At 37.1% G+C, this 25,446-nt stretch overlaps 1 protein-coding gene across 1 annotated transcript in view; it reads right to left on the reverse strand.

The window, feature by feature from the left end:
* kpnb3 (karyopherin (importin) beta 3) overlaps positions 1-25,446 on the reverse strand; it is a 110,813-nt gene that overhangs the window by 49,514 nt on the left and 35,853 nt on the right. The window contains exons 4-6 of the mRNA XM_028799540.2: positions 18,797-18,899; positions 3,995-4,091; positions 2,750-2,854 (exon numbers count right to left, since the gene is read on the reverse strand). Of these exons, the coding sequence (XP_028655373.1) occupies positions 2,750-2,854; positions 3,995-4,091; positions 18,797-18,899 (305 nt within the window). The remainder of the gene's footprint in view (positions 1-2,749; positions 2,855-3,994; positions 4,092-18,796; positions 18,900-25,446) is intronic.

The raw sequence follows: 25,446 nt of genomic DNA on the forward strand, positions 1-25,446 counted from the left end.
CGTTTCCCCCAAAGATTTGTTTTTTTTTTGCGTGTAACTGTTCATGATTTTGTTATTTCTGCATTCATTTATAATCACTTTTAATTATGATTGACAAACCTTTTATACCCAAATTGACTTTTTGTCAAAAAAAAAAAAAAAAAAAAACCTGCTGTCATCAGCCATTCTCAGATGACATAACTGGCATAATTCAACTAAGATGGACAAACAGAGCTAGGAAGGAAGGATAAGGGGGAACAGCCAAGTCAGAGTAACACACTGTGACAAACAAACTTAACTACACAGAATTTTTTCTAGCCACCGTACAGTCCCTGAATAATAAAATAGGCCATATGATGTACAAGCAAGACCGGCTACACAGAGATGCATCAGATACTGCTGTATTTGTTGTTTTGTAAATATGACTAACTGCTAAAACACCGTCGACGCTGTAATTCAAGCAGGTTAACTTTTCTGTCTTTTGTAAAGATTGGACTAAACTGTTGGGTAAGAGCAAAAGGAGGGGATGTGTGTGTTAAGGTAAACAATGTGTGGTGTGAATATTAAAAACTGTTCACCTCATAAAATATTGATCAAGTGTTATTTTCTGAGAGAGTTTTCAGTTGTGGTTGCTGTTTATATTCCTCTGCAAACCAATACAAACAATGTGCTGAATGATCTGAACATTACAGAGTATAGCAGTGTATATTCTGAGGGATTGTAATTGTTACTGAAGGCATTTAAAAAGCTATTTTGAGAAATGCTCTCTCTTACTATCACCAGCACATCACCTTCCCCATGACGGGTGCTAATATTCTGGATTACGACATCCCACTGATGGATGGATGGATAGATAGACAGACAGATGTAAAGATGGATAGGATTAAATACAGAACACACTTACTACCTTATACTGCATTCCACACTTTAGATAGCCTTATCATGAGTCAACACTACTGCTGACAGCTTACAAGAGACTGACACATGAGACACCAACAAGAAAAATGATACAGTGCTGGACTCAAGAAAAAAAAAAGTGTAAAAAGTCCAAGACTACTTTGATTCTGTGAACTGTAATGCGTTTAGAGTCTTCTCATCAGATCTGGATGAGTATGCAGACATAAATGGGATTAGTCAAAAAATCTGAGGTTAACTGCATACAACATTGACCACCGTATTAACTAATAACAAACTGTGGATTGTCTCTAGAATAAGGAATTTCCTGGCATGCATTGTATGGAAAAACAAAATAAATGCAGACATGATCTCAGAAAAGCAATTAAAGTGGCTAAACGTTAGTATGGGAATAAACTAGAGATGGCAACTGCAACAAATTTATGTAAAATTTGGCAGGGATTAGGGATGTTTATGGATTACAAACTGAAATCTAATGTAATCTCATTTTCCATTCCAATTCAACTTGATGCTTTCAATGCCCGTTTTGATCAAAATGAGCAGCAAGTGATTCGATTGCCTGCAGCTGAACATGATTTATACTTTGTTTCTGCACAGAGTGTAAAGAAAATATTTAAACTAGTTATTGTCCACAAGGTATTCAGTTCTGATGGAATTTCAGAGTATGTTTTAAAAACCAGTGACATCTTCAATATTTCACATTAAGAATTTGTGGATAGTGTGCTGCACCCCCTTTTGTACTGCTTGTGTACTGATGTGCTCTGACTATAAGAATCCCATCTCTCTATATATACATAAAATCCAACATCTGTCTGTCTGTCCACTTTTCACAAAAGAACTTAACGGATTTAGATCGGGTTTTTTTCTATAATTTTCTTGAATATTCCGGTTGATTTTGCAACCTCTCTCATCGCGCTAAGTATCATAGTTCGCTTGCATTGCCGATTTATTTGCATGAATCTGAGAGAGACGCAGCATACCGAGGGGGGTGGGGACCTCCTCACTCATGTGCCAGCCTCGGGGCGTATAGTACATCCATTTAGCTAGCGAATGAGAAAACTACTTAAATTTAGATCGTACTTTTTTTCTAGAATTTGCTTGAACATGATTTAGCAAATTCTCAAATCGCACTAAGAATCATAGTTTGCTTGCAGGAGCGATATATTCTCACTAATCCAAAACAGAAGCTGCGGGCCGAGGGAAGGGGAAAGCAGGGCGTCAGGAGTAGGGAGCCAGGCAGGGCCCTCCTTGCTGTCCTGTTTTACTTCTACGCAGGCGGAGCCGTGGGGGACAGCTAATCTGATATAAACAGGTGTGTTGTACACCTTCTGCTTCCTAATTTCAAGGCTACCTCCTTGGTTTTGCCAACATAAAGGGAGAGATTGCTTCTATTTCAGAAGACAGACTGTTGCGCTTATAGACTGCTACTGTAAGTGGCATGGGGACATTTTTTTTTTCAACTTTAATAAAAATCCTTCCCCCAAAACTGCATGACCTGCTGTAAATGAATGTATGCCAGCATTGTCAAATAAGGATATTGAAATTCCAAAAGTGCAAAAAGTTCTTCAAGAAGGAGTAGGACCTAACACAGTATGTGAGCTATGAAATCAAAAGGTTTTTTTTTTTCTTCTACGAATAATCTTTGCATTTTTAAATGCAAATTAATTTAAATACATTTAGCACATTCATATCTATATACTGTATATGCATACTCGAAAGCATAGAAAAACAGAAAATGGAATTCAACATAAGTAATTTGCTTAAATTGAAAATTTAAAACAATTTCATATTTGTGTATGCTAGTACAGGGAGTTCCAAGTTTTTATGCAACACTAATATGTCATGCAGTCTTTACCTGGAGAATTCCGGGAAGTAGCTCAGCAAAGTGCTTGTGCAGCAAGGTATTATTCTCATGGGACAGAACAAACGAGGCTGCAGCTCTTGCTGCCAGGGTTCGAATCTTGGAAAACAAAATTAGTGTTGGTTACCTGGGAAAAAACTTTATTAGCAACCTCTAAAAATGAAAATGTGTTACAACACACTATTTCAGTTACTACTTAGAGCAGAACTAAAGCCACAATTAGTTAACAATAACTGGAATTGTAAATTTTCACTGATTGCTGACTATAAGGTCATCTTTTTACAGTGGACTCTCAATTTCTGGTAAAATGTTACTTATCCTATTTAATTGTCATTCTTTCTATACATGTCAGATTTTCTCTCTTAGACAAGGATGGGGTTGCTTTAAAAAAAACAAAAAAAAAAAAACATGCAAAAACACAGGCTGCATGATTTCAAAAGTGCATAGCAACAATGCAGGTCTTGAATTTCTTTTTTTGTACTTAAAGCCATACATCACGATCACTATATGTTTTTGGACTTTAGAATGTGTATGCTTTTGGGCACGTATCACACATTTGCATCTGGGAGTAAAAAAAAAAAAGCAACAAAAACGTGTATACTTTGATAGGGCCCTCCTAAAAGAGTTTTGAATCCATTACTGCTAAATGTCAATCTTTGTTTATACAGTACCTTTCACAGACAACATCAATACAAAATGCTTTAATCTGCCTCATCATTTTGACAATAATACAGGTATATGATCTTGACTGCATAATTTTAGTGACAAAAACTAACTAAAAATTCAATTTACCTGGTTCTTTAACTTGCCAATGTAACAATACACCTCATTAAGTAAAATGATTTTTCTACAGTATGCTCAAACCACTGCTATGCCAATTTGATAAATTTGATGGAAAGAATACACTGTTTTCATAGCACAAATTCACACAGCTGTTACATTAAAATTGCCTATTAAAAATCTTAGTCATTTTCAAAGAGCACAAATGTGGAATAATTTGTATATTTAGTGTTTTGCACTGTTTATCATTATAAAGATCAAACTTTGATATTTGTGTTAAAAAAATCTTATATAGCTCCTTTGCAATAAATTTTGTGAAATGCACAACTTATTTTAAAGACAAACTGACCTCCATACTCCACCTCAAAAGGGCAAATGAAAAAGCCTTTGTTGGTTACGAGAGTAAACAAAAGTAATGGTTAACATCATTAATACTTTGAAGCAGAATGTAAATCTCACCTGTGGATTTTCTTGATCCTGCATACACTGGGCCAACATACGCTTAATAACTTCTAAATAATGCTGCTGTTGGTTACCAAAAATTCCAGGAAAATTCCTGGGAGGTGTGGGGGTTGGGAGGAAAAAAGTGAAAATAATTTTACAACTCTTGAATAGAATAAAGGGAAGATACAAACTATACCTAAAACACACCTGCTGATAAAATTACAGGCTGAAACAAAATATAAAATAGGGAATTAAAAAAAAAAAATTTTTTGGTAAAACCAGCTTTCGGACAATTGCGCACAGCATTTCCGCTGCAGAGAACATTTCAGACAAAAATGCATGAAGCCCATCACTACCCATTTACATAAAAAATAATGAACATATATGCAACAATAAATATGTAGTAAGAGGTGGTGTCAAACTTGTCATTTTTTTGGTTTAGGGCCATGAGCACAAACACTAGTCAGTGCCTTGCACAAAGTACTCAAAATGAACTAGGCTAAATCGCCTCATAAGAAGTTAAACAACCCTCTTTCAACCAACTCCAAAAAATACAGCTAACAAATAACACCTTGAGCATGTGCAAATCAGGATGAGAGACAGACAAACCTACTTTATGCTTTGCTTTAAGATAAAAAAAACTTCCTAATAAAAACAGAATTTGAAAAATATTGAAATTGAAATATAAAATTATTCTTAAGTAGGGATGCTCCGATTAGGGTTTTTGTAACCGATACTAATCTCCAATTACATGTCATTAAGATCAGTCGATCTCAACTTCATTTTTATTGAAGCCTCAGTAACACCAGACACGAATAAACTTCATATTCCATAAAAAAAAGTTAGTTTTTTTGTCTAATTTTTTCTATAAAATTTAGACCACATCTCTTATTTAATTTTTATTTACAAAACCAAATGTTGCACAATATTTTACTGACTTGATATAAAACCTTTTATACACTGTATAATACTCACTTAAACAGCTTCTGAAAAAACACTGTATACACACAGAACATTTACTCATAATACAAACATAATGGAATAAAAACAAACTTAAAACAAAAGCCTTGTCTTAATCATATTCCAAATTTCTAATAAAATAAAATGTTCAACTAGATATTTAATAAGGTAGCAATCTACCATGGCAAGAAGAAAACAAGACAGCCTTATTGAACTCTTTAGTTAACTAAAGTATTCTTCATTAAACAAAGGAAAGATTCTTATTGAAGAATGTAAGCATCTCTGCATTTTTTGAATACAGTCTGTTCCTACTGCCATTCATAATGTGTACTGCTGTACTGAACAAACGCTCACTTTCCACACTTGTACAAGAGGCACAAGGGTAAACCTGTGCTGCTTTTTCCAGTAACAGAAAACACCTTCTATTGCTAGTACAGAAAACCAGCAGCTCTGTGCTTTTTGGGATAAGAGATTTTCAGAGATAAAGATTAATCTCTGATGCCGTTGACTGATCCCTCAAACAAACATTTTTATCTTTATTGACAGTTTTTTCATGCATTGCTTGCAAAGATCCTTTCTGTAGTACAGTCAGTAAGGGCTTGATTTCTTGGCTGTACTTTGTTGCTCAAGGCACATCTGTGTGGCCAATACACCAGCACTAAAGAGTTTACTTGCTTCTGATTTGCAATCATCAGTCAAATACTTATCTTGTTCCTTGGTTTAATTTGGATAAAAGGAGAAACATCCGGCTTACAGTAAACATTATGCAAGAACATTTACTACAAACTTTGTTATTCTATAGTGACAATTCACACGATGCATATTTAATATTTTATTTTATCCAGGTCTACGACTTTAACTGTAATGCTCTTCCTAGTAAGCAAATGAGAGGTCTGATTACACCATATCTAATTAACATCCACGCAATAGTGACTTACTGTATTATTTATGTACCAGCCCAGGAAATCCCTGCATCCATCTTCTCCCATCTATCTACACTTTCATCGAAATACTAATAAAAGGGACTTAAATGAAAACATCTAATGCATATCTTATAGAAATAAATCAGTCAGCAAACACTAACACATTCAGTGGGGGAAATAAGTAATGTATTGAACGTCTCAACATTTTTTTCAGTAAATAAATTTCCAATGAGGCTGTTCACATGAAATTCTCACCACACATTCATTAACTCAAGAAATCCACAAAGAATTCATAACATTAATGGCCATAAATAAAAGTAGATAGATAGATATGTCTAATAAAGTGGACGACGCAGGGAAAACGTATTGAACATGCTAATTTAATACTTGGTGGAGAAGCCTTAGTTTGTATTAATAGCTTCAAGATGCTTCTTGTATGAACAAACCAATCGTCTTCAGTACTCAGGTGTAATTTTCACCCAATCTTCTAAAGTGATTGTCTTTAAATCTTGACAAGTCCGGGGGGCCCTTCTTATGAAACCTGATCTTTAGTTCTTCTACAAAATGTTCAATTGGATTTAAGTCGGGTGATTGACTGGGCCACAACTTGATTTTCTATCTCTAAAACCATTTGAGAGTTTCCTTTGCTGTATGTTCTGGATTATTGTCCTGCTGGAAGGTACTGACTGTGGTTTCCATTTTCGACACATTTTTCAATTTTGCCGAAATCACGCTTTATATTGTTCACTGTTCTTCCTACTCCGTAAATTGAAAATACTTGAAACACTTCCGCTATTTTGTGAATGTTTAATAATTTCTGTTTTTGTGACTTTTTCAACACCACATGCACATGCTTATTAGTCAAAACAATGTACAACAACAACAGAGAAAAGATACGAAATGCTATTAACACTAGAATTTCCAATGCATACAAAAAAACTCATAAACCCAGCCCACCTTAAATCCATTCACACATCTCCGTCAGCAACTATTGTGTTGTAAATACGTCGATAAGCACAGGCAGTCTGCTATCCCATCCCCCCTCCAACACAGAAAGGGCATAATGTTCTCTCAGCTCAAGTCCGTTTACCTGCATGTCAGTTGCTTGGAGTTGTAAAGGGTAAATAATATATCATTATTTGGAATACATGCATTTCATGTGTGTTTCGTGTCTACAATCTATGTAAACACACTTGTTAAAACAAACTTTTTCATGTTTTAGTAATAATTGACAAAATGTGGACATGAAGTATATAATGTCTGACGCCTCAAGTCCACATATCAAAACACTTTCACAAAAGGTACAAGTATAACTAAACAAGTGTGCTTTTATTCAAGAATATAACTGCAGAAAAAGAACTTGCGTTAGGGTGCGGCATTGACACGCCTTTAATAAGATTGCTTTGGTGGCGCATTGGTAAGAACTGCTGACTCATAATCAAGACGTTCGTGGTTCAATACCAGATGCCTCCGTTTTAAGTAGTGAGCTGCTCCTACTATTATAGAATAAAAACATACATTTGATTTGAGTCTTTAACAGCCGGTGTAAATTTATGGTACTTGTAAAGGTTAGCATTTTTTTTTTCTTTTCTTTAATTCAGTTTTATTCTCTAAGTCGCATTCACGTTCACCCCAATCTGACACTGCTTTTTTCAAATAAAGACGTGCTATAGCAGAGGACATAACAGCAGCAATATGTCTGCATAATGCCTCACTGGGAGTGTGACAGCCAAGTCAGAACTTTTATTTTCCTTGCTTTATAATCATTCTTGTGCATGTTCAGACCAAAGTCTGTGTAAACTATATATTTTTTATTTACTTATCTACCCATTTATCTATTTATTTATTTGAAGAGTTTCTCTAAAAAGCCAAGATTTCCCCCAAGGATAAATTAAGTTCTATCTACCACATACATTATGTTTTGTACTTTGCTTCTAATACTATTTTGCAGTATTCTTTTTGTGTCCTATGTTGCTGCTGGAACAAGTGAATTTACCTTTTGTTATCAGTAAGATAATCATTAAATCAAACAACATATGACACTCATACCTCACTAACTGCAATAGTGCATCCAAAACAGAGAACACTTCAATCTCAGCCATATCTCTAAAAAGCAGTAACAGCACATAAATATGATTAAATCAAAACAGACACCCAATTCTTATTTAGCATTAAAAACCATGCTGTGGAGGAAAAAATATAAATATGCAAGAAACATGACGAGGACTGTAAGAAAGAAAAAACCTGCTGCTAACCTCTTTCAAGGTCAGATGTTATAGTTATAGCTCAATGTTAATGGGGCCATTAACACACTAACCTCCTTACTTCAAACGGCAATAGATTTAACTGTTTTTGTGCATGTGAATCAGTGCTGATTATTCTAAACAGAATAAGATTGTAAAAGAACTTATGGTAAGAGATAATTACTTCTTAAGATTACCACCTGCCTACCAAAATTTTTGCAACAACAATGAGTAAAGCAAGGCAAGAATTTAACAATAAACAGTGAAGTTGAGGAAAGGAGAAATCCAAATCCTTAGTTAAGAAGTGACCCTCACCAGACCATAAGATGAATGCACAATGATAGGACCAAAAGAAACATGAAATAGTATGTCATCATTACAGGATAGAAATAAACTGGTGGTTATAATTTTTGAAAGTGTCTTTTTTTTTTTTTTTTTTTTTTAAATATATGAATGGTGTTGCAGCTAAGTGGACTTGACAAAAACCATTTACAAAATAAAGAGAACCGAGCAGAAAACATCAGTAGAAGAAGCAAGACAGATGAGAAAAAACGCAAAATACCCTGTAGTTTAAATTTAAAAAAAAAAAAAAAAAATGGAGATTAGAGACTTAAATCAAGATACTTTAAAACAGTTTAAATTTTAAGTAAAATTAAGAGGTAGGGATCTGGAAGCACTCAATACTTGAAATGTTTGAAATAAGTTTACCAAAAACATCTCTTAGGTTTCTGAAACCCCACAGACAGCATGAAGAATAGAAATATGGATACTCGCCAATATTCAAAGAATGATTATTGAAAATGTGGGACTACATGAAGTTTTTGAATAAAGCCCATCTAGTTCTCTATCAGTTGTCAAATTTCAACTATGACAGGATGTGTTTTACTAACATCAGAAAAGGGGATCTCTGCTAACTTAAAACTAGCTGCTTTAGGTTTCTCGGGGGGCTGGGGTGGTGTGGAGAGGGGAAAAAAAAGAAAAGAAAAAAACAGGCGTGGAGGATTTGAAGACAGCACTCTTGACCAAAGAATGAGAGGGTAAGGCAGATTGTCAATTCAAGAACTCTTTTGGTATTCTGTTTATGATGTGTACTGATTATTATGTAAATATTTGAGTATTTAACAATATTTTAGCCAGAAAAAAAAAAAAGCATTTTGCATGTTTTGAGCACACGACTGGATAATAGGCATGTAGATTTTGTGGTACAAGTAAAGAGAAACTTTTTCTCCATCATATGCTATTGTACAGTATTAGTCACTATTGTCTTCTATTATATCAAACTTGTTTCTTTGCATTCTGCATGAAAACAGGGGATGAAAAATTCTTCTTAGCAATATCTACAAATTACATGGGATGACAATATATAGAAAATAATTTTTGGTGGAGTATTTCTTTATGTGAAGGACGTTCAAAAAGTTTTCACACTTTTGTTTTAACTCTATTAAGAATTTCAAAAACAAATGACTTCACTTTTCTGCATAGTCACTTTCCTTTTTGATGCAATTTTCCCAGCGCAGTACCAACTTTTTAATGCCATCAGGAAAAAATGTTTTTCGTTGAGCGCGTAGCCACTGATGTACCGCTGCTTTCACATCATCATCATCATCACCACATGTAGCTGGATGTCTGGAGCACTCTGCATCCGTCACACTAGTATGGCCATTTTCGAAAATTTCAATCCACTCATAGAAGACTCTACAACAGAGAACTTTATCCCCACTGAGCACACAGAATGCTGTTCCTCTTTGGTGCAGTTTATAAGTTTTGCAGCCATCTTCACCACAGGGCAACAAATCTTATACTAAACTGCAAGGGCAGCCAGCTTGCCAGACAGAACTAGTCACATGACACTCTTAGACATGACCAAGTGTCATCTCCAGACAGAGGAGCAGCTTCAGTGACAGACTGCTGTCAATGTCCTGCTCCACTGACAGACTGAGGAGATCGTTCCTCCCACACACTATGCGACTCTTCAATTCCACCTGGGGGGAGTAAACGTTGACATTATTCAAAGTTATTGTCTGTTTTTACCTACATTTGTATTACTCTTTAATTTAATAATTTTTTTTTTGTATCAGTATGCTGCTGCTGGAGTATGTGAATTTCCCCTTGGGATTAATAAAGTATCTATCTATCTATTTGCGGAAAATTATTGAACTTTAGGACTCTGGATCAGAATAGAAAAAGTCCACCAAAGCAGGAAAAAAAAAAAGAAGTAATCACATTCACAGCTCACAGTCTCGAACAAAACATGCAAGTTAGAACCATGATAAAAAAAAGAAAGCACCAATGTTTGACACCTGACAATGGCTCAAATTTGAAACAGTATAAGAGGTTTTTACACTTCAATTTTCAAAAACACTTTAATCCAGTTTAACAGCTGAACTGGAGTCTCACAGCAATACCAGATATAAGGAAGTACACAAGTTTAGATTTAGCACCACTCTTACTTAATCAACCTTAATTTTAATTTTCTTAATATGTAAACACTTAACATCTTTAATGCTCTCTCATAGCTCATGCAATACAGTCACATAATACTGTAAGAAGAGCAGAACTTTGTATACTTATTGAATCCTGCAAATTACAACTACATACAGTTAGGTCCATAAATATTTGGACAGAGACAACTTTTTTCTAATTTTGGTTCTGTACATTACCACAATGAATTTTAAATGAAACAACTCAGATGCAGTTGAAGTGCAGACTTTCAGCTTTAATTCAGTGGATTGAACAAAATGATTGCATAAAAATGTGAGGCAACTAAAGCATTTTTTTTAAACACAATCCCTTCATTTCAGGGGCTCAAAAGTAATTGGATAAAATTAAATAACTGGAAATAAAATGTTCATTTCCAATACTTGGTTGAAAACCCTTTGCTGGCAATGACAGCCTGAAGTCTAGAACTCATGGACATCACCAGATTTTAATGCTTTTTAATGCTCTGCCAGGTCTTTACTGCAGCGGCTTTCAGTTGCTGTTTGTTTGTGGGCCTTTCTGTCCAAAGTTCAGTCTTCAACAAGTGAAATGCATGCTCAATTGGGTTAAGATCAGGTGACTGACTTGGCCATTCAAGAATTTTCCACTTCTTTCCTTTAATAAACCCCTGGGTTGCTTTGGCTGTATATTTTGGGTCATTGTCCATCTGTATCATGAAACGCCGCCCAATCAATTTGACTGTATTTAGCTGGATTTGAGCAGACAGTATGTCTCTGAACACCTCAGAATTCATTCGGCTGCTTCTGTCCTGTGTCACATCATCAATAAACACTAGTGTCCCAGTGCCACTGGCAGCCATGCACGCCCAAGCCATCACACTGCCCCCACCATGTTTTACAGATGATGTGCTATGCTTTGGATAATGAGCTGTTCCACGCCTTCTCCATACTTTTTTCTTGCCATCATTCTGGTAGAGGTTGATTGGACTTGCCCACACCTGCCCATGAAATAGACTTCGAGTCAATTGTCCAATTACTTTTGAGCCCCTGAAATGAAGGGATTGTGTTAAAAAAAATGCTTTAGTTGCCTCACATTTTTATGCAATCATTTTGTTCATCCCACTGAATTAAAGATGAAAGTCTGCACTTCAACTGCATCCGAGTTGTTTCATTTAAAATTCATTGTGGTAATGTACAGAACCAAAATTAGAAAAAAGTTGTCTCTGTCCAAATATTTATGGACCTAACTGTATATTATTCAAGATATGGACTAAAAAATGTGTTAAGGGAAAAAGACCGAGTCTGCTTAATGAGAACGAACCGTGTCACTGTCCAGCTATCTGATGATTTTGTTATGGACAAAAAAAAACTTTTCTACCAATTAATGTTACAGAAACTCAAAGAATGACAATACTGGACACAAAAACTGTTCATGCACAAATATAGGAAGAGGCCAGGCAATAGGTGCAATTGAAATATTAAAATATCTTGTCAGAGCAAAGGTTCTATTAGAATACAAAAAGTTATGCTAGAGGAGATAACTCTCTCTTTTGTCTATAGAACTCATTTTATCATTGCCACTTCTAAAATTTTGTACTTTTTGCCTGTTTTCAAATTAATGTTAAAAGCCAAAATAAACGGTTTTGTTTAAGTCACCTCTCATTTCATTGAGAGGTTAAAATTTCAATATGGCTTATTTAATAAACTGAATGAACTTTAGATCTCCATAAATAAGCTGTGATAATCACTTTTGGAGTGTTTAGGGTGGATTAAAAAGGCTTCCGTGGGTGTAGGGTGGGGGTATGTTAGAAAAAGAAAAAAAAAAACAACATAACATGTGCATCTGTTCAATTCAATTCAATTTTATTTGTCATTCAGCAGAACATCCAAGATTTGCCGCAGAACGAAAATACAATGCACAAGACATTGATTTTAACTATGTGTTTTTATTAATTACATTCTAATTAAAAGTGCAGAAAGATTCTGATTAGAGGTGCATAAATATTTCTAATTAAAAGTGCATAAAAGTCTAATTGAAAATACAAAAAATTCTGAATTAAAAATGACTACAATAAAATACTAAAATGCTTCATTTAAAAGACGAACAGCAGTAGGAAAAAAACTATTTTTAAACCTGGTAGGTCTACATTTCAGGCTGCGGTACCTTCTGCTTGAGGGCATGAGGGAAAAGAGTTCAGAGGCAGGATAAGTAGGGTCTCTAGAAATCCGCACAGCTCTGGCCAGACAGCATTGTTTTGCCAAGTCTTGTACATTAGGCAACAGGGCTCCAATGATCCTCTCCGCAGCTCTCACCACTTTCTTCAGTGCTTTCCAATCCGAAGCACTGCAGCTCTCCTGTCACCAGCAGAGTTTCTTACTTTCAGCAAAACTCGCACCTCAGCAGTCAACCACGGTTTATCGTTTGCCCTGACAATGATGTTTTTGGTGACGCAGACATCATCCATGCATTTATTTATGTAGCCAGACACAGCCTCTGCATATTCACTTATGTCTATCCTTTATTCTGTGGTAGCTGCCTCACTGAACACAGACCAGTCAGTGCACTCAAAACAATCCTGTAGTGCATTCATGGCTTCTTCTGGCCAAACCCTCACCTGTTTGAGTGATGGTTTTGATCTGATAAGCACAGGTCTATGCTGGGATTAGCATAACAGATGTGGTCTGATGAGCCAAGATGGGGACGTGGGGATGCTTTGAATGCTCCTTTAATGTTGGTGTAGACATGATCCAATATATTGGTTCATCGAGTTGCAAAGTCCACATGTTGGTAAAAATGGGGTAAACCTCTCTTCATGTTTGCCTGGTTAAAATCCCCAGCAACAATGACTACTCCCTCTGGATGTATGGTTTGCAAATCGTTGATATAGTGGCAGAGTGTGTCAATGGCTGCCTTGGTGTCAGTGTCAGGGGAAATATAAACAGCTACTATAAGTACAACGGAAAATTCCCGTGGCAAATAAAAAGGCTGGCATTTAACTATCAAAAACTCAGTGTCCGGAGAGCAACATGTGTGGATTGTTTTTGAGTCAACACACCATCTGTTGTTTATGTAGACGATGATACCTCCGCCCCGTGTTTTGCCGCTGAGACTGCTGCTCCTGTCTGCCCGATGGATCGTTAGCCCCACTAGGCTAATAGCAGTGTCGGTTGTGGAGTCGGAGAGCCAGGACTCCGTAAAGACAAAAGCACAGCAATCCTTAATCTCGCGGTTCGATGTTAAATCCAACAGAATTTGGTCCAATTTATTCTCCAGTGAGCGGATATTTGCCACAAAGATCGATGGTAGTGGCGTTCTGCATGGATTAGCTTTAGCCTTAACGCTCAGCCCACCGCAGACACTTCCCTTTCGTTTACGCATACACCGCCACCGTCTTGTTCTCAAGGTGCGGATAGCACTGGTAGACAATATCGGTGCTAGACTGGCCTCACCGCTCGTCCGTAGCAGTCCAAATTCTTTCAGTAGAACCATGGTATTTGGATTTACTAGTCCTTTATCCTGTTCCGTACCCAATGACAGAAGGTTTAGACGAATATATGTCTGAATTTCCATGTTCAGTGACATTAAATCACTATAAAGAACGTGTTTTTATCACGAGCCCATGCAGCCGCAGCCTGTGTGGTGCTGCCATGTTATTACTATAAGGCTGTCTATTGGTTTACAGGCCTACTTCATAGCCTTGCAGGCAAATCATAACTCCCTCTTGAATTGTTTCCAGTTTCCAATAATGTCCTCCACACTGCTGAAGTGTATGCAGATATATCTATGTGTGTGTGTGTATATATATATATATATATATATATATATATATATATATATATATTATATTTAAAATTCATCTTTCACTTCAATTCCAAATGTAGACAATTTGGCAAATCCTTAACTCTTTGAGGGCTGAATATTTTTTCCAAAAAACAGTTTCTGAAAAGCAATGGTTTCACAAAGAAATCAACATAAAACATGTTGTTGCATGCTGTGGCTGCCAGTTTGCCAAGAATATGCGTCAGGCTTGCTGCCAGGCTGTCTTTGCGTGGTTGGGTCAAAGTCACAGTGCATTACAATTTGGTTTCTACCTCTTATCATTGTTAAGTGGCAGTCCTCCCTGGCGAACATTGTCAGTACAACAATTAGCTGGGGACCAATCAGCTGAAGCTGGAACCTCACATTCATTTTTTAATCACTTGTATTAAAATTTGAGTTCAACAAGTCATAGTCCAGTTCAGAGAGAAGAGGCAAAACGTTGTCCATGGAGTGTTTTGCTTTACGCATTCACTTTGACCTCTTGCCAAATGTCAGTGCCATTTTTACCGTTGTTTGCACCTTACTACTCACTCAAGTGCAGGAAATCTCGGTCAAACTAATGAATCTAACTTTCCCTGTAGCAACGAGTCTCCAGCTAAAATGTAAGTAACGGTTGGTTTTGTCAAAGTTTACAATCGATTATCATCGTCAACTCGACATTAGCCCTGAAAGAGTACATATAAACATACACATATACACAAACATATACATATATACACATACATATACATACACAAATATACACATACATATACATACACATTGTGGCAGTTGGCTGGGGGTGGTACCCAGCTGGGACGCCCAGAAGGACCGGAGAAGGGCTTACTCCTCCCTCCAGACCACAAAGGGGCGACCTCCCTGGTGGCTTTGGGGACAACAGGAACAGAGCTTAGAAGCTCAACCCTATAGGGGACCGTGGTCACCGCCAGGGGGCGCCCCGATGCCCGAGTACCCAGAAGTGCTGGGAGGGAAGACCACCAGGGACACCTGGAGTGCTTCCGGGTGCACAGCCGGCACTTACGCCACACCATGGAGTGCAGGCAGGCACTTATTGGGAGGCACCAGAAGCAGATCCGGGTGGGTATAAAAGGGGCCGCCTCCCTCCATTCAATGGCTGGAGTCGGGTGGAAGAGGACGGAGCTTGGAGGAGAGGAGTGGAGAGACGGACCAGTAGAGAGAAAAGGCATTGTGAGAGGCCTGGACTTTGGGGTGATTGGTGCTGCGGCACTGGGGTGTGTGTGCTGTTTATTTGTGTTAAAATGAATAAACATGTTGGTGTTCGAACCTTCGTTGTCCGCCTGTCTGTGTCCGGGCTGTTCCCCACAACATACATATACATACATACAATAAAATTCTACACACATGATCATGGGACATAGACGGTCCTCCAGAATGTTAAATGAATAACATCACTCATGGGGATTTTTGTAGAAATTGACGGCAAGAAAAAGCTGTATGCGACGTTTTTTCATGCCATCCAAACATGCATCCAACCGAACTAAAGTGGTGAAAGCCTGTATGGACGGTCTGATTCACTGCAATGAGCAGAAAAATGCTCTGCATTCAATCCGTGCTCACCTCACGCTACAAATGGCAGGAAAATGCTCAGTTCAGACGTATGTGTGGACAGGACCACAGAATTGTAAAGGAACATATACATATGAACATTATGAAAAACAGACTTTTACTAAGCCATTATGACCAATTAAAAAAGAGTTTAGTGCTTTTTTCTTCTCTCTTCTGAATAAAGGTGATAGACGATCAAAAAGATTCACTTACGATAATATTTGTAAAAATCAGTTTTATGTGGCAGGCATTCACAGAGGCTTACATTAAAAAAAAAAGACCATTCAGAAATCAAAACCTAAGGTCCAACTAAGTTTTGAATTGGAATTCACTGATCTCCTGGCTGATATTACCCATCTCCCATGACAAAGTATTTATTGTTTTTGATTTTAACATTCACATTTGTTGTCAATCGAAGCCTTTGGTTCATGAATTTTTATCAGTATTGGACTCAATTGATTTTATCCAGCATATTAATACGCCAACTCACTCTCTTGGTCACACCCTTGATCTCGTTCTTACATGTGATATTACAGTTAATTATATCGATTTATGCAATGTTTCTTTTTCTGATCACTTTTCTATAATGATGGATTTGAATATTCTTACTACTAGTTGTGCTCCATGCTGTTCTCTCTTTTTAAATTGTTCTATTATATCCGATCTTAAAAACATATTCTCTAGTCTTGATGTACATGTATGATGGTATCGATGATTCGGTCTTAGAATTCAATTCTTCTTGTAAAACGGTTTTAGACTCAATTGCTCTGCTCAAGATATGCTGTAATAAGGGAAGACCTGCTCCCTGGCTAAATGAAACAATGCGACCGCTACGCCGTGCCTGTTGAACGGCGTTGGAAAAAAGATGGCCTGATTGTTTCTAAATAGATTTTTAGGACTGCAGTTAAAGCTAAACATGATTTCTTTGCTGATTTAGTATCCCATCATTCTAAGAATTCTAGGTTCTTATTTAATACAATTAATGGGATTAAATAGTACTGTTCTTTCATTTGAGCAGTTTCTTTCATTCTTTGTCAATAAAACTGATACAATCCGCCATGGTATTGTTCTAACTGGCTATGAACTTCCTACTGTTAATCATGGCATTGTCTTGGAATCTTTTGATCTTGTCTGACTTTCACAGTTAAAAAGTACTATTGACACCCTTAAACTTACTCTCAGTCCTCTTGATATTATACCACCACACCTCTTAGTGGAAGCCTTTGATGTTTTGGGTCCACCTTTACTAGCCATTATCAATGATTCTATTAGTGAGGGGGTTGTGCCCTCATTTTTAAACATGCTGTGGTGTGTCCCTGTCTAAAAAAAAAGGCAGAATTAGATCCTGGAGTTTTAGCCGATTTTCGCCCAATTTCCGAATTGCCATTTCTGGCTAAAATATTAGAAAGAATTATTTATAATCAATTGGTTGATCACCCTAACTCCAATAATTTGAGATCTACCAGTCTGGCTTTACGCATTATCATGGTGTTGAGATGGCCCTCCTGAAAGTATTCAATGACATCTCTATTATTACTGACCCAGGTGGTGCTAGAGTCCTTGTCCTCTTTGACCTGTCCGCTGCCTTTGACACTATTGACCAGGAGATATTGCTGTTGCGGCTTGAACATCTTGTTAGGCTTAAAGGGGCTGCTCTTAACTGGTTCAAGTCGTATCTAATTGGTATGCACTTTTCAGTAACTTTAAATTCCTCTTATTCATCTACTGTTTCTCTTAAATGTGGTGTTCCCCAAGGATCCATTTTGGGTCCCATTTTATTCTCTATATACCTTCACCCTATTGGAGCTATTTTTAGGAAATGTAACATTTCTTTTCACTGCTATGCTAATGATACACAGGTTTATACTCCAGTCTGCAACTCTGCAATGAATCAACTGCACAACAGTCTTTTTGAACTAAGATCCTGGATGGCTAATAATTTTCTTGATCTGAATCAAAATAAAACGGAGGTGCTTATAGTGGGTCCATTTCTAAAGCCCAAATTGGTCTTGGACTGCTCGGCTCTGTCTTTTGCAAACCTCAAGTCCGCAATCTTGGTGTTATCTTTGACAATAACATCTCTTTTCAGAAACAGATTAATTCTGTAGTCAAGAGTTGCTTTTTCCAGCTTCGTCATTTAGGTAAGGTCAAGCCTTTTTTATCTTCTAGGGATCTTGAGAAAGCTACTCATGCTTTTATCTTTTCTCACCTTGATTACTGCAACTCGCTGTATTCTGGGATTAGCAAATCCCTGATACACAGGTTACAGTTGGTCCGGAATGCTGCCGCTCGCTTTCTGGTTGGGGCAAGAAAGTCAGATTCTGTTTCTCCAATATTAGCTTCTTTACACTGGCTGCCTGTCAGTTTTCGTATTGATTTTAAAATCTTGTTGACAGTTTTTAAATCTTTATATGGGCTTGCTCCTGCCATTATTATCTGAATTCTGTGCTTTACACCAGCCATCTAGAGTGCTTAGATCTTCTGGTCAGTTGTCTCTTGTTGTCCCTCGTACCAAGTGTAAAACTAAGGGGGACAGGGCTTTTGCAGCTGCTGCTCCTTGTCTGTGGAACTCTTTACCTCATTACATAAAAGGAGTCGTCTACAATTGAACTGTTCAAAACAAGATTAAAGACTAATTTCTATTCACTTGCTTTCCGTGACCTTCAGCAATACTGATGGTTTCCACATTGTGATTATTGTAATCTTACTTCTATTTATTATTTATTTTATTTATGTTCATTTATTTCTGTTTATGTTATTTACATTAATTATATGTTTTTTTTCTTTTATTGTAAAGCACTTTGGCCACAGCATTCCTATGTTGTTTTAAATATGCTATATAAATAAATTGACATTTGACAACTTACCAGAAAATATGTAGAGCTGCCTCTCGCAGTCCCACATTCTGCGAATTAACTGAATCAAAAAGAAATTTCAGGATATCTGGCCATTGGTTATTCCCATCATCATCTTTGAAATGAGAGAGAAAAAAAAACCAAATCCAAATATAAGTCTACAGCTTGCAAACAAAATTTAATAACTGAAATTAACAAGTCTTTAATATACATGCTATGAAATCAAGCAGATTTACACATTATAATGCAGTCACATAGTTGATGAATGATATTTGAGGCTTACTTTTGTATACTAAGTGCATGACTGCGTAACATGGCAAAAGATGGCTACAGTTTTAGGAAGAATTTGCAGTAAACTGTTACAAGAATTTAATCATTTATTTCTGTATTCAACAAAAGAATTTTTAACTCTAGACCTTCATTATTACATTTTTATTATATTCATAGTAAAGATATTTATATATGCCTTTGTCTTGGACCAAGTCTGATATCTTATTTCAAAGGTTATAAAACAGCAAGCTAAACTTCTAGGTCTTAAGAGACAGAACTGTTGCATTGCCAACAAGCTTATGCTTCAAAATTACCTTATGGAATGTCATGGTAAACATCCTGGCTGCTAAATTTGAGTACTAAGACACTTATGGGGATAGATCATTCTAAAACAGAGACTCTTCACTAACTTGCACACTGCAACTTTATATAAATGAATGTATTGCTTAGCCAAGTCCTGCGAAGTGTATTAAATATTTTAAATACAGTGGAACCTCGGTTTGCAAGCATAATTCATTCTGGAAATGTGCTCGCAGTCCAAAGCGCTCGTATATCAAAGTGAATTTCCCAATAAGAAATAATGGAAACTCAGATGATTCGTTCCACAACCCAAAACCATTCATATATAAATGATTAATACAAAATATAAAGTAAAAATACATAAAACAAATTAACCTGCACTTTACCTTTGAAAAGAATCATGGCTGGTGTGAGTGAGTTTCTAAACTCTTGTGGGATTCCACCCAATGGGACGACACGCGGAAGAGCATCCCAAAGCAATCACAGTCTCCCAGCGCTGTAGCAGTTCGCCGTAAAAGCGAATCCGAAAAGATCGCGGACATGCTATAAGCACCTGCCGTCGATGGGTGATACAAGGAACATTATAAATGCGCAGGGCACAGTACTACTTGGCCACGGTTCCACTTTACTCTATATGCAAAAGCAATTAAGACTAAACCAAGTTCATTGCATTAATGGAAGTTGAATTTTAATTTATGGTTTTATCCTTAATCAGCATACAGATGAATGGTAATACACTGCAAAACTTTTATGCCTTTATTTATATATTTACACAGACAGTACACTTAAAGCATATGAACTTTGATTTTTTTTTTTTTTTTTTAAATGTACACCCAAAACACACACACACAAAACACTAGACTCCCCAGTTCCATAAATGGCTTAAATGTCCCCTTACAATTGGCTGCCACACAGTAGACTGATAAGAGTCGTTATCTCAAACTGGCTTTTTAAGTTTTTTTCTTTCTCTACCAAAAATTGCTATTTTAGAGTTAGATCTCCTGTTCAATGGCACAGGTGGATTACCAAATGAGGAGGAGGTTAAAACAGTTTTATTAATAGGAGGAAAGTTCAAGTAAAAGAAGTGAGCATCCTCGGAGACCTAATTTATCTGGCATACATCTAGCTTTTTAACTTTGCAAGAAGTCGAACAGTTCATAGGAATGTAGTTACCAATGATAATGGAAAACTGTCAGCTGTTATTTAAAGTTATGAAAAACTGTAAAAGCAATTTTAAACCATGGGCTCTTTGCTACCAAAAGGGGAGAGAAGAGGGGAAAAAAAACACACACACAAACACACACCCCATCAGCTGCATCTAGTCTGTGGCCTTTATGTGATGAGATTTTAGATATAACAGACTTACTGATTTTCTCAAGATTTCAGTTTATCAAATAGTTCATTTACTGTAAGCCACACTTACTTGGGCATTCTTTACAATCAGTAGTTCAAAATAGAAATAGTATTGCCTACATAAGTTACAATAATAGTTGACAATCCAAGTTTTTGTGAAATGATTGAGAAAAAGAAAAAAAAAATCATGGATTATGCAAAGTTATGTTGATGCCATGGATTATGCATAGTTATGTTGATGCGACAGCTACAGATACAGTGGTGTGAAAAACTATTTGCCCCCTTCCTGATTTCTTATTCTTTTGCATGTTTGTCACACAAAATGTTTCTGATCATCAAACACATTTAACCATTAGTCAAATATAACACAAGTAAACACAAAATGCAGTTTTTCAATGATGGTGTTTATTATTTAGGGAGAAAAAAAATCCAAACCTACATTGCCCTGTGTGAAAAAGTAATTGCCCCCTTGTTAAAAAATAACCTAACTGTGGTGTATCACACCTGAGTTCAATTTCCGTAGCCACCCCCAGGCCTGATTACTGCCACACCTGTTTCAATCAAGAAATCACTTAAATAGGAGCTGCCTGACACAGAGAAGTAGACCAAAAGCACCTCAAAAGCCAGACATCATGCCAAGATCCAAAGAAATTCAGGAACAAATGAGAACAGAAGTAATTGAGATCTATCAGTCTGGTAAAGGTTATAAAGCCATTTCTAAAGCTCTGGGACTCCAGCGAACCACAGTGAGAGCCATTATCCACAAATGGCAAAAACATGGAACAGTGGTGAACCTTCCCAGGAGTGGCCAGCCGACCAAAATTACCCCAAGAGCGCAGAGACGACTCATCCGAGAGGTCACAAAAGACCCCAGGACAACGTCTAAAGAACTGCAGGCCTCACTTGCCTCAATTAAGGTCAGTGTTCACGACTCCACCATAAGAAAGAGACTGGGCAAAAACGGCCTGCATGGCAGATTTCCAAGACGCAAACCACTGTTAAGCAAAAAGAACATTAGGGCTCGTCTCAATTTTGCTAAGAAACATCTCAATGATTGCCAAGACTTTTGGGAAAATACCTTGTGGACTGATGAGTCAAAAGTTGAACTTTTTGGAAGGCAAATGTCCCGTTACATCTGGCGTAAAAGGAACACCGCATTTCAGAAAAAGAACATCATACCAACAGTAAAATATGGTGGTGGTAGTGTGATGGTCTGGGGTTGTTTTGCTGCTTCAGGACCTGGAAGGCTTGCTGTGATAGATGGAACCATGAATTCTACTGTCTACCAAAAAATCCTGAAGGAGAATGTCCGGCCATCTGTTCGTCAACTCAAGCTGAAGCGATCTTGGGTGCTGCAACAGGACAATGACCCAAAACACACCAGCAAATCCACCTCTGAATGGCTGAAGAAAAACAAAATGAAGACTTTGGAGTGGCCTAGTCAAAGTCCTGACCTGAATCCAATTGAGATGCTATGGCATGACCTTAAAAAGGCAGTTCATGCTAGAAAACCCTCAAATAAAGCTGAATTACAACAATTTTGCAAAGATGAGTGGGCCAAAATTCCTCCAGAGCGCTGTAAAAGACTCATTGCAAGTTATCGCAAACGCTTGATTGCAGTTATTGCTGCTAAGGGTGGCCCAACCAGTTATTAGGTTCAGGGGGCAATTACTTTTTCACATAGGGCCATGTAGGTTTGGATTTTTTTTTCTCCCTAAATAATAAAAACCACCATTTGCAAACTGCATTTTGTGTTTACTTGTGTTATATTTGACTAATGGTTAAATGTGTTTGATGATCAGAAACATTTTGTGTGACAAACATGCAAAAGAATAAGAAATCAGGAAGGGGGCAAATAGTTTTTCACACCACTGTATAACCTTAGCAATATTTTCATATAATCTGCATAACTCGGTTTCCTCCACTGGGTGGAGTAAACCTCTATACATGATTATGCTTATACAGTATTTAGGAACAATGCTTCATTACTGCATACTGTACACATTAGTACAAATAAGGGAACTCCTGTTTTCCTACTATGTCCCTAAAGATGTGCGTTTAAATTTAGCTTACTACAGTAAAGTATAAACTGGCATGACAGGAACAGACTCCAGGTTCTCTAAACTGAACTAAATAAAGTGGACTAGAAAGATGGATGATCAGGTTAGGTAATTTGCAAATGAACACTGTTACAGCAATTGATTTTTATGTTTTGGCATAAACACTAGAATTACCAGAGCCTACGAAAAAACTCATACGTCCGTCCCACCTTAAATCACTTCACATCTCTCCATCAGCGTCTTTTGTTCTGTAAATGTGTCGATAAGCAGCAAGCAGCCTACTATCACATTCCCCCACCGCCACACAGTTGTCTCAGCTCATGTCTGTTTACCTGCGTGTCCGTTGCTTAGAGTTGTATAGAGTGAGGAGTCAAGCAAAATGACACCTTTTATAAATACTATATCATTATTTGGAACACATGCATTTCATGTTTATGTAAACACATCATTAAAACAAACGTTTTTCATGTTTTAGTAATAACAAAATTTAGACATGAAGTGTATAATGTGTGAAGCCTGAAGTCCAGATATCAAATAAACACTTTCACAAAAGGTACAAATATAACAGAACAAGTGCACTTCTATTCAAGACTATAACTGCAGAAAAAGAACCCGTGTTAGGGTGCGACATTGACATGCATTTGCTATGACGGCTTCAGTGGTGCAATGGTATCAGCTGTTGACTGGTAATCAAAACTTTACGAGTTCGACCCCAGACGAGTCCGTTTTGAGAAGTGAGCTGCTCTTATTGATTTCAGTCAGTAACAGCCAGTGTAAATTTATGATACTCGTAAAGGTTAGCTTTGTTTTTTTTTATTCAGTTTTATTCTCTTAGTCACATTCATGATCCCACCCCCAAGCCCCCCCACCCAATCTGACACTGCATCGCCGCGCTTTGTATATACACACAGGAAGCTCTGCAGTCTGTACTTTGTATATAAGAGCCAGATCGAATGTTATTTACTTATTTACCTTTATTTACTTACTTCCTACAGCGTAAAGTCACAAGTAGACTGCAGAGCTTCCTGTGTTTGATCGACACGGGCATGCTCAAAAAATACATGTGTAATGCCACAACAAGTGCCTGCTGACACTTTAATACGCAAGCAATGGTACGAAAATGCAGTTAGACTTTTTTTTTTTGAGCACATACACCGTCCAGCTCTAAACAGTAGTGTGGAGAGTCGCTCGCGTACTGAAGAGTCTATAGCTGCAGGTGGAAGCTGCCGTCACTGTACTTTGCATATAAAAGCCAGTTCGAATGTTATTTACTTATTTACCTTTATTTATTTACTTACTTCCTACAGCGTAAAGTCACAAATAGACTGCAGAGCTTCCCATGTACATATACAAAGTACAGCGACGGCAAAAGTGCGACGTGCATTCTTGCTCCGATGTAGAACTGTCGTCATGATCTGAGTTCACCTCTGTTATAGCGCGTCTTTATGTGAAAACCGCAGTGTCAGATGGGGGGATGGGATCGTGAACGTGACTAAGAGAATAAAACTGAATTAAAAAAAACAAAAAACAAAGCTAACCTTTACAAGTATCATAAATTTACACCAGCTGTTACAGACTGAAATCAAATGTATGTTTTTATTCTAAGATAGTAAGAGTAAGAGCAGCTCACTTCTCAAAATGGACTCGTCCGGGGTCGTACCCATGAAGTTTTGATTACCAGTTAACAGTTGTAGCAAATGCTTGTCAATGTCGCACCCTAATGCAGGTACTTTTTATGTTATAGTCTTGAATAGAAGCGCACTTGTTCTGTTATATTTGTAACTTTTGTGGAAGTGTTTATTTGATATTTGGACTTCAGGCTTCACACATTATACACTTCATGTCTACATTTTGTCAATTATTACTAAAACATGAAAAACGTTTGTTTTAACGATGTGTTTACATAAACATGAAATGCATGTGTTCCAAATAATGATGTAGTATTTATAAAAGGTGTCATTTTGCTTGACTTCTCACTCTATACAACTCTAAGCAACTGACACGCAGGTAACCAGACTTGAGCTGAGAAAACTGTGCAGCGGTGGGGGGATGTGATAGAGGGCTGATTATCGACACATTTACAAGACAAAAGACGCTGATGGAGAGGTGTGAAGCGATTTAAGGTGGGACGGATCTACGAGTTTTTTCGTAGGCTCTGGTAATTCTAGTGTTAAGGATTAACTTGGTCTTTTGGGTAAATGTTTCCCAAATGTTGTACAAATTGACAATATCTTAGAAAAACTTCACTAATCACAAGATTTAAGACTAACATTTTCAAATTTCATTACTTAATTTTTCTGTTGCATTTATGAAAAAAAAAAATTTAGAAAGTACAGTTGCTCCATTATATAAATTTTTTCTTTTTTCTTTATTTTGCCTTATACAATTTCTCGTATTAGGAATTTGTTAGTTTTCGTATACCACTTGGGGTCAGAGCGCAGGGTCAGCCATTGTACAGCACCCCTGGAGCAATTGAAGGTTAAGGGCCTTGCTCAAGGGCCCAGCAGAGTAGGATCTCTTATGGCAGTGACGAGGATTCGAACCAGCAACTTTCGGGATACCAGCGCAGATCCTTAGCCTCAGAGCCACCACTCCGCCACAGTTCATGTACATAATATGTATATAATTCAATGTGTGCAGAGTTGTGGTACTGTGCTTTTATTTTGTGACTGCAGAGGG

This window comes from Erpetoichthys calabaricus, chromosome 4 (genome assembly GCF_900747795.2).
Source record: "Erpetoichthys calabaricus chromosome 4, fErpCal1.3, whole genome shotgun sequence".
NCBI lineage: Eukaryota > Metazoa > Chordata > Cladistia > Polypteriformes > Polypteridae > Erpetoichthys > Erpetoichthys calabaricus.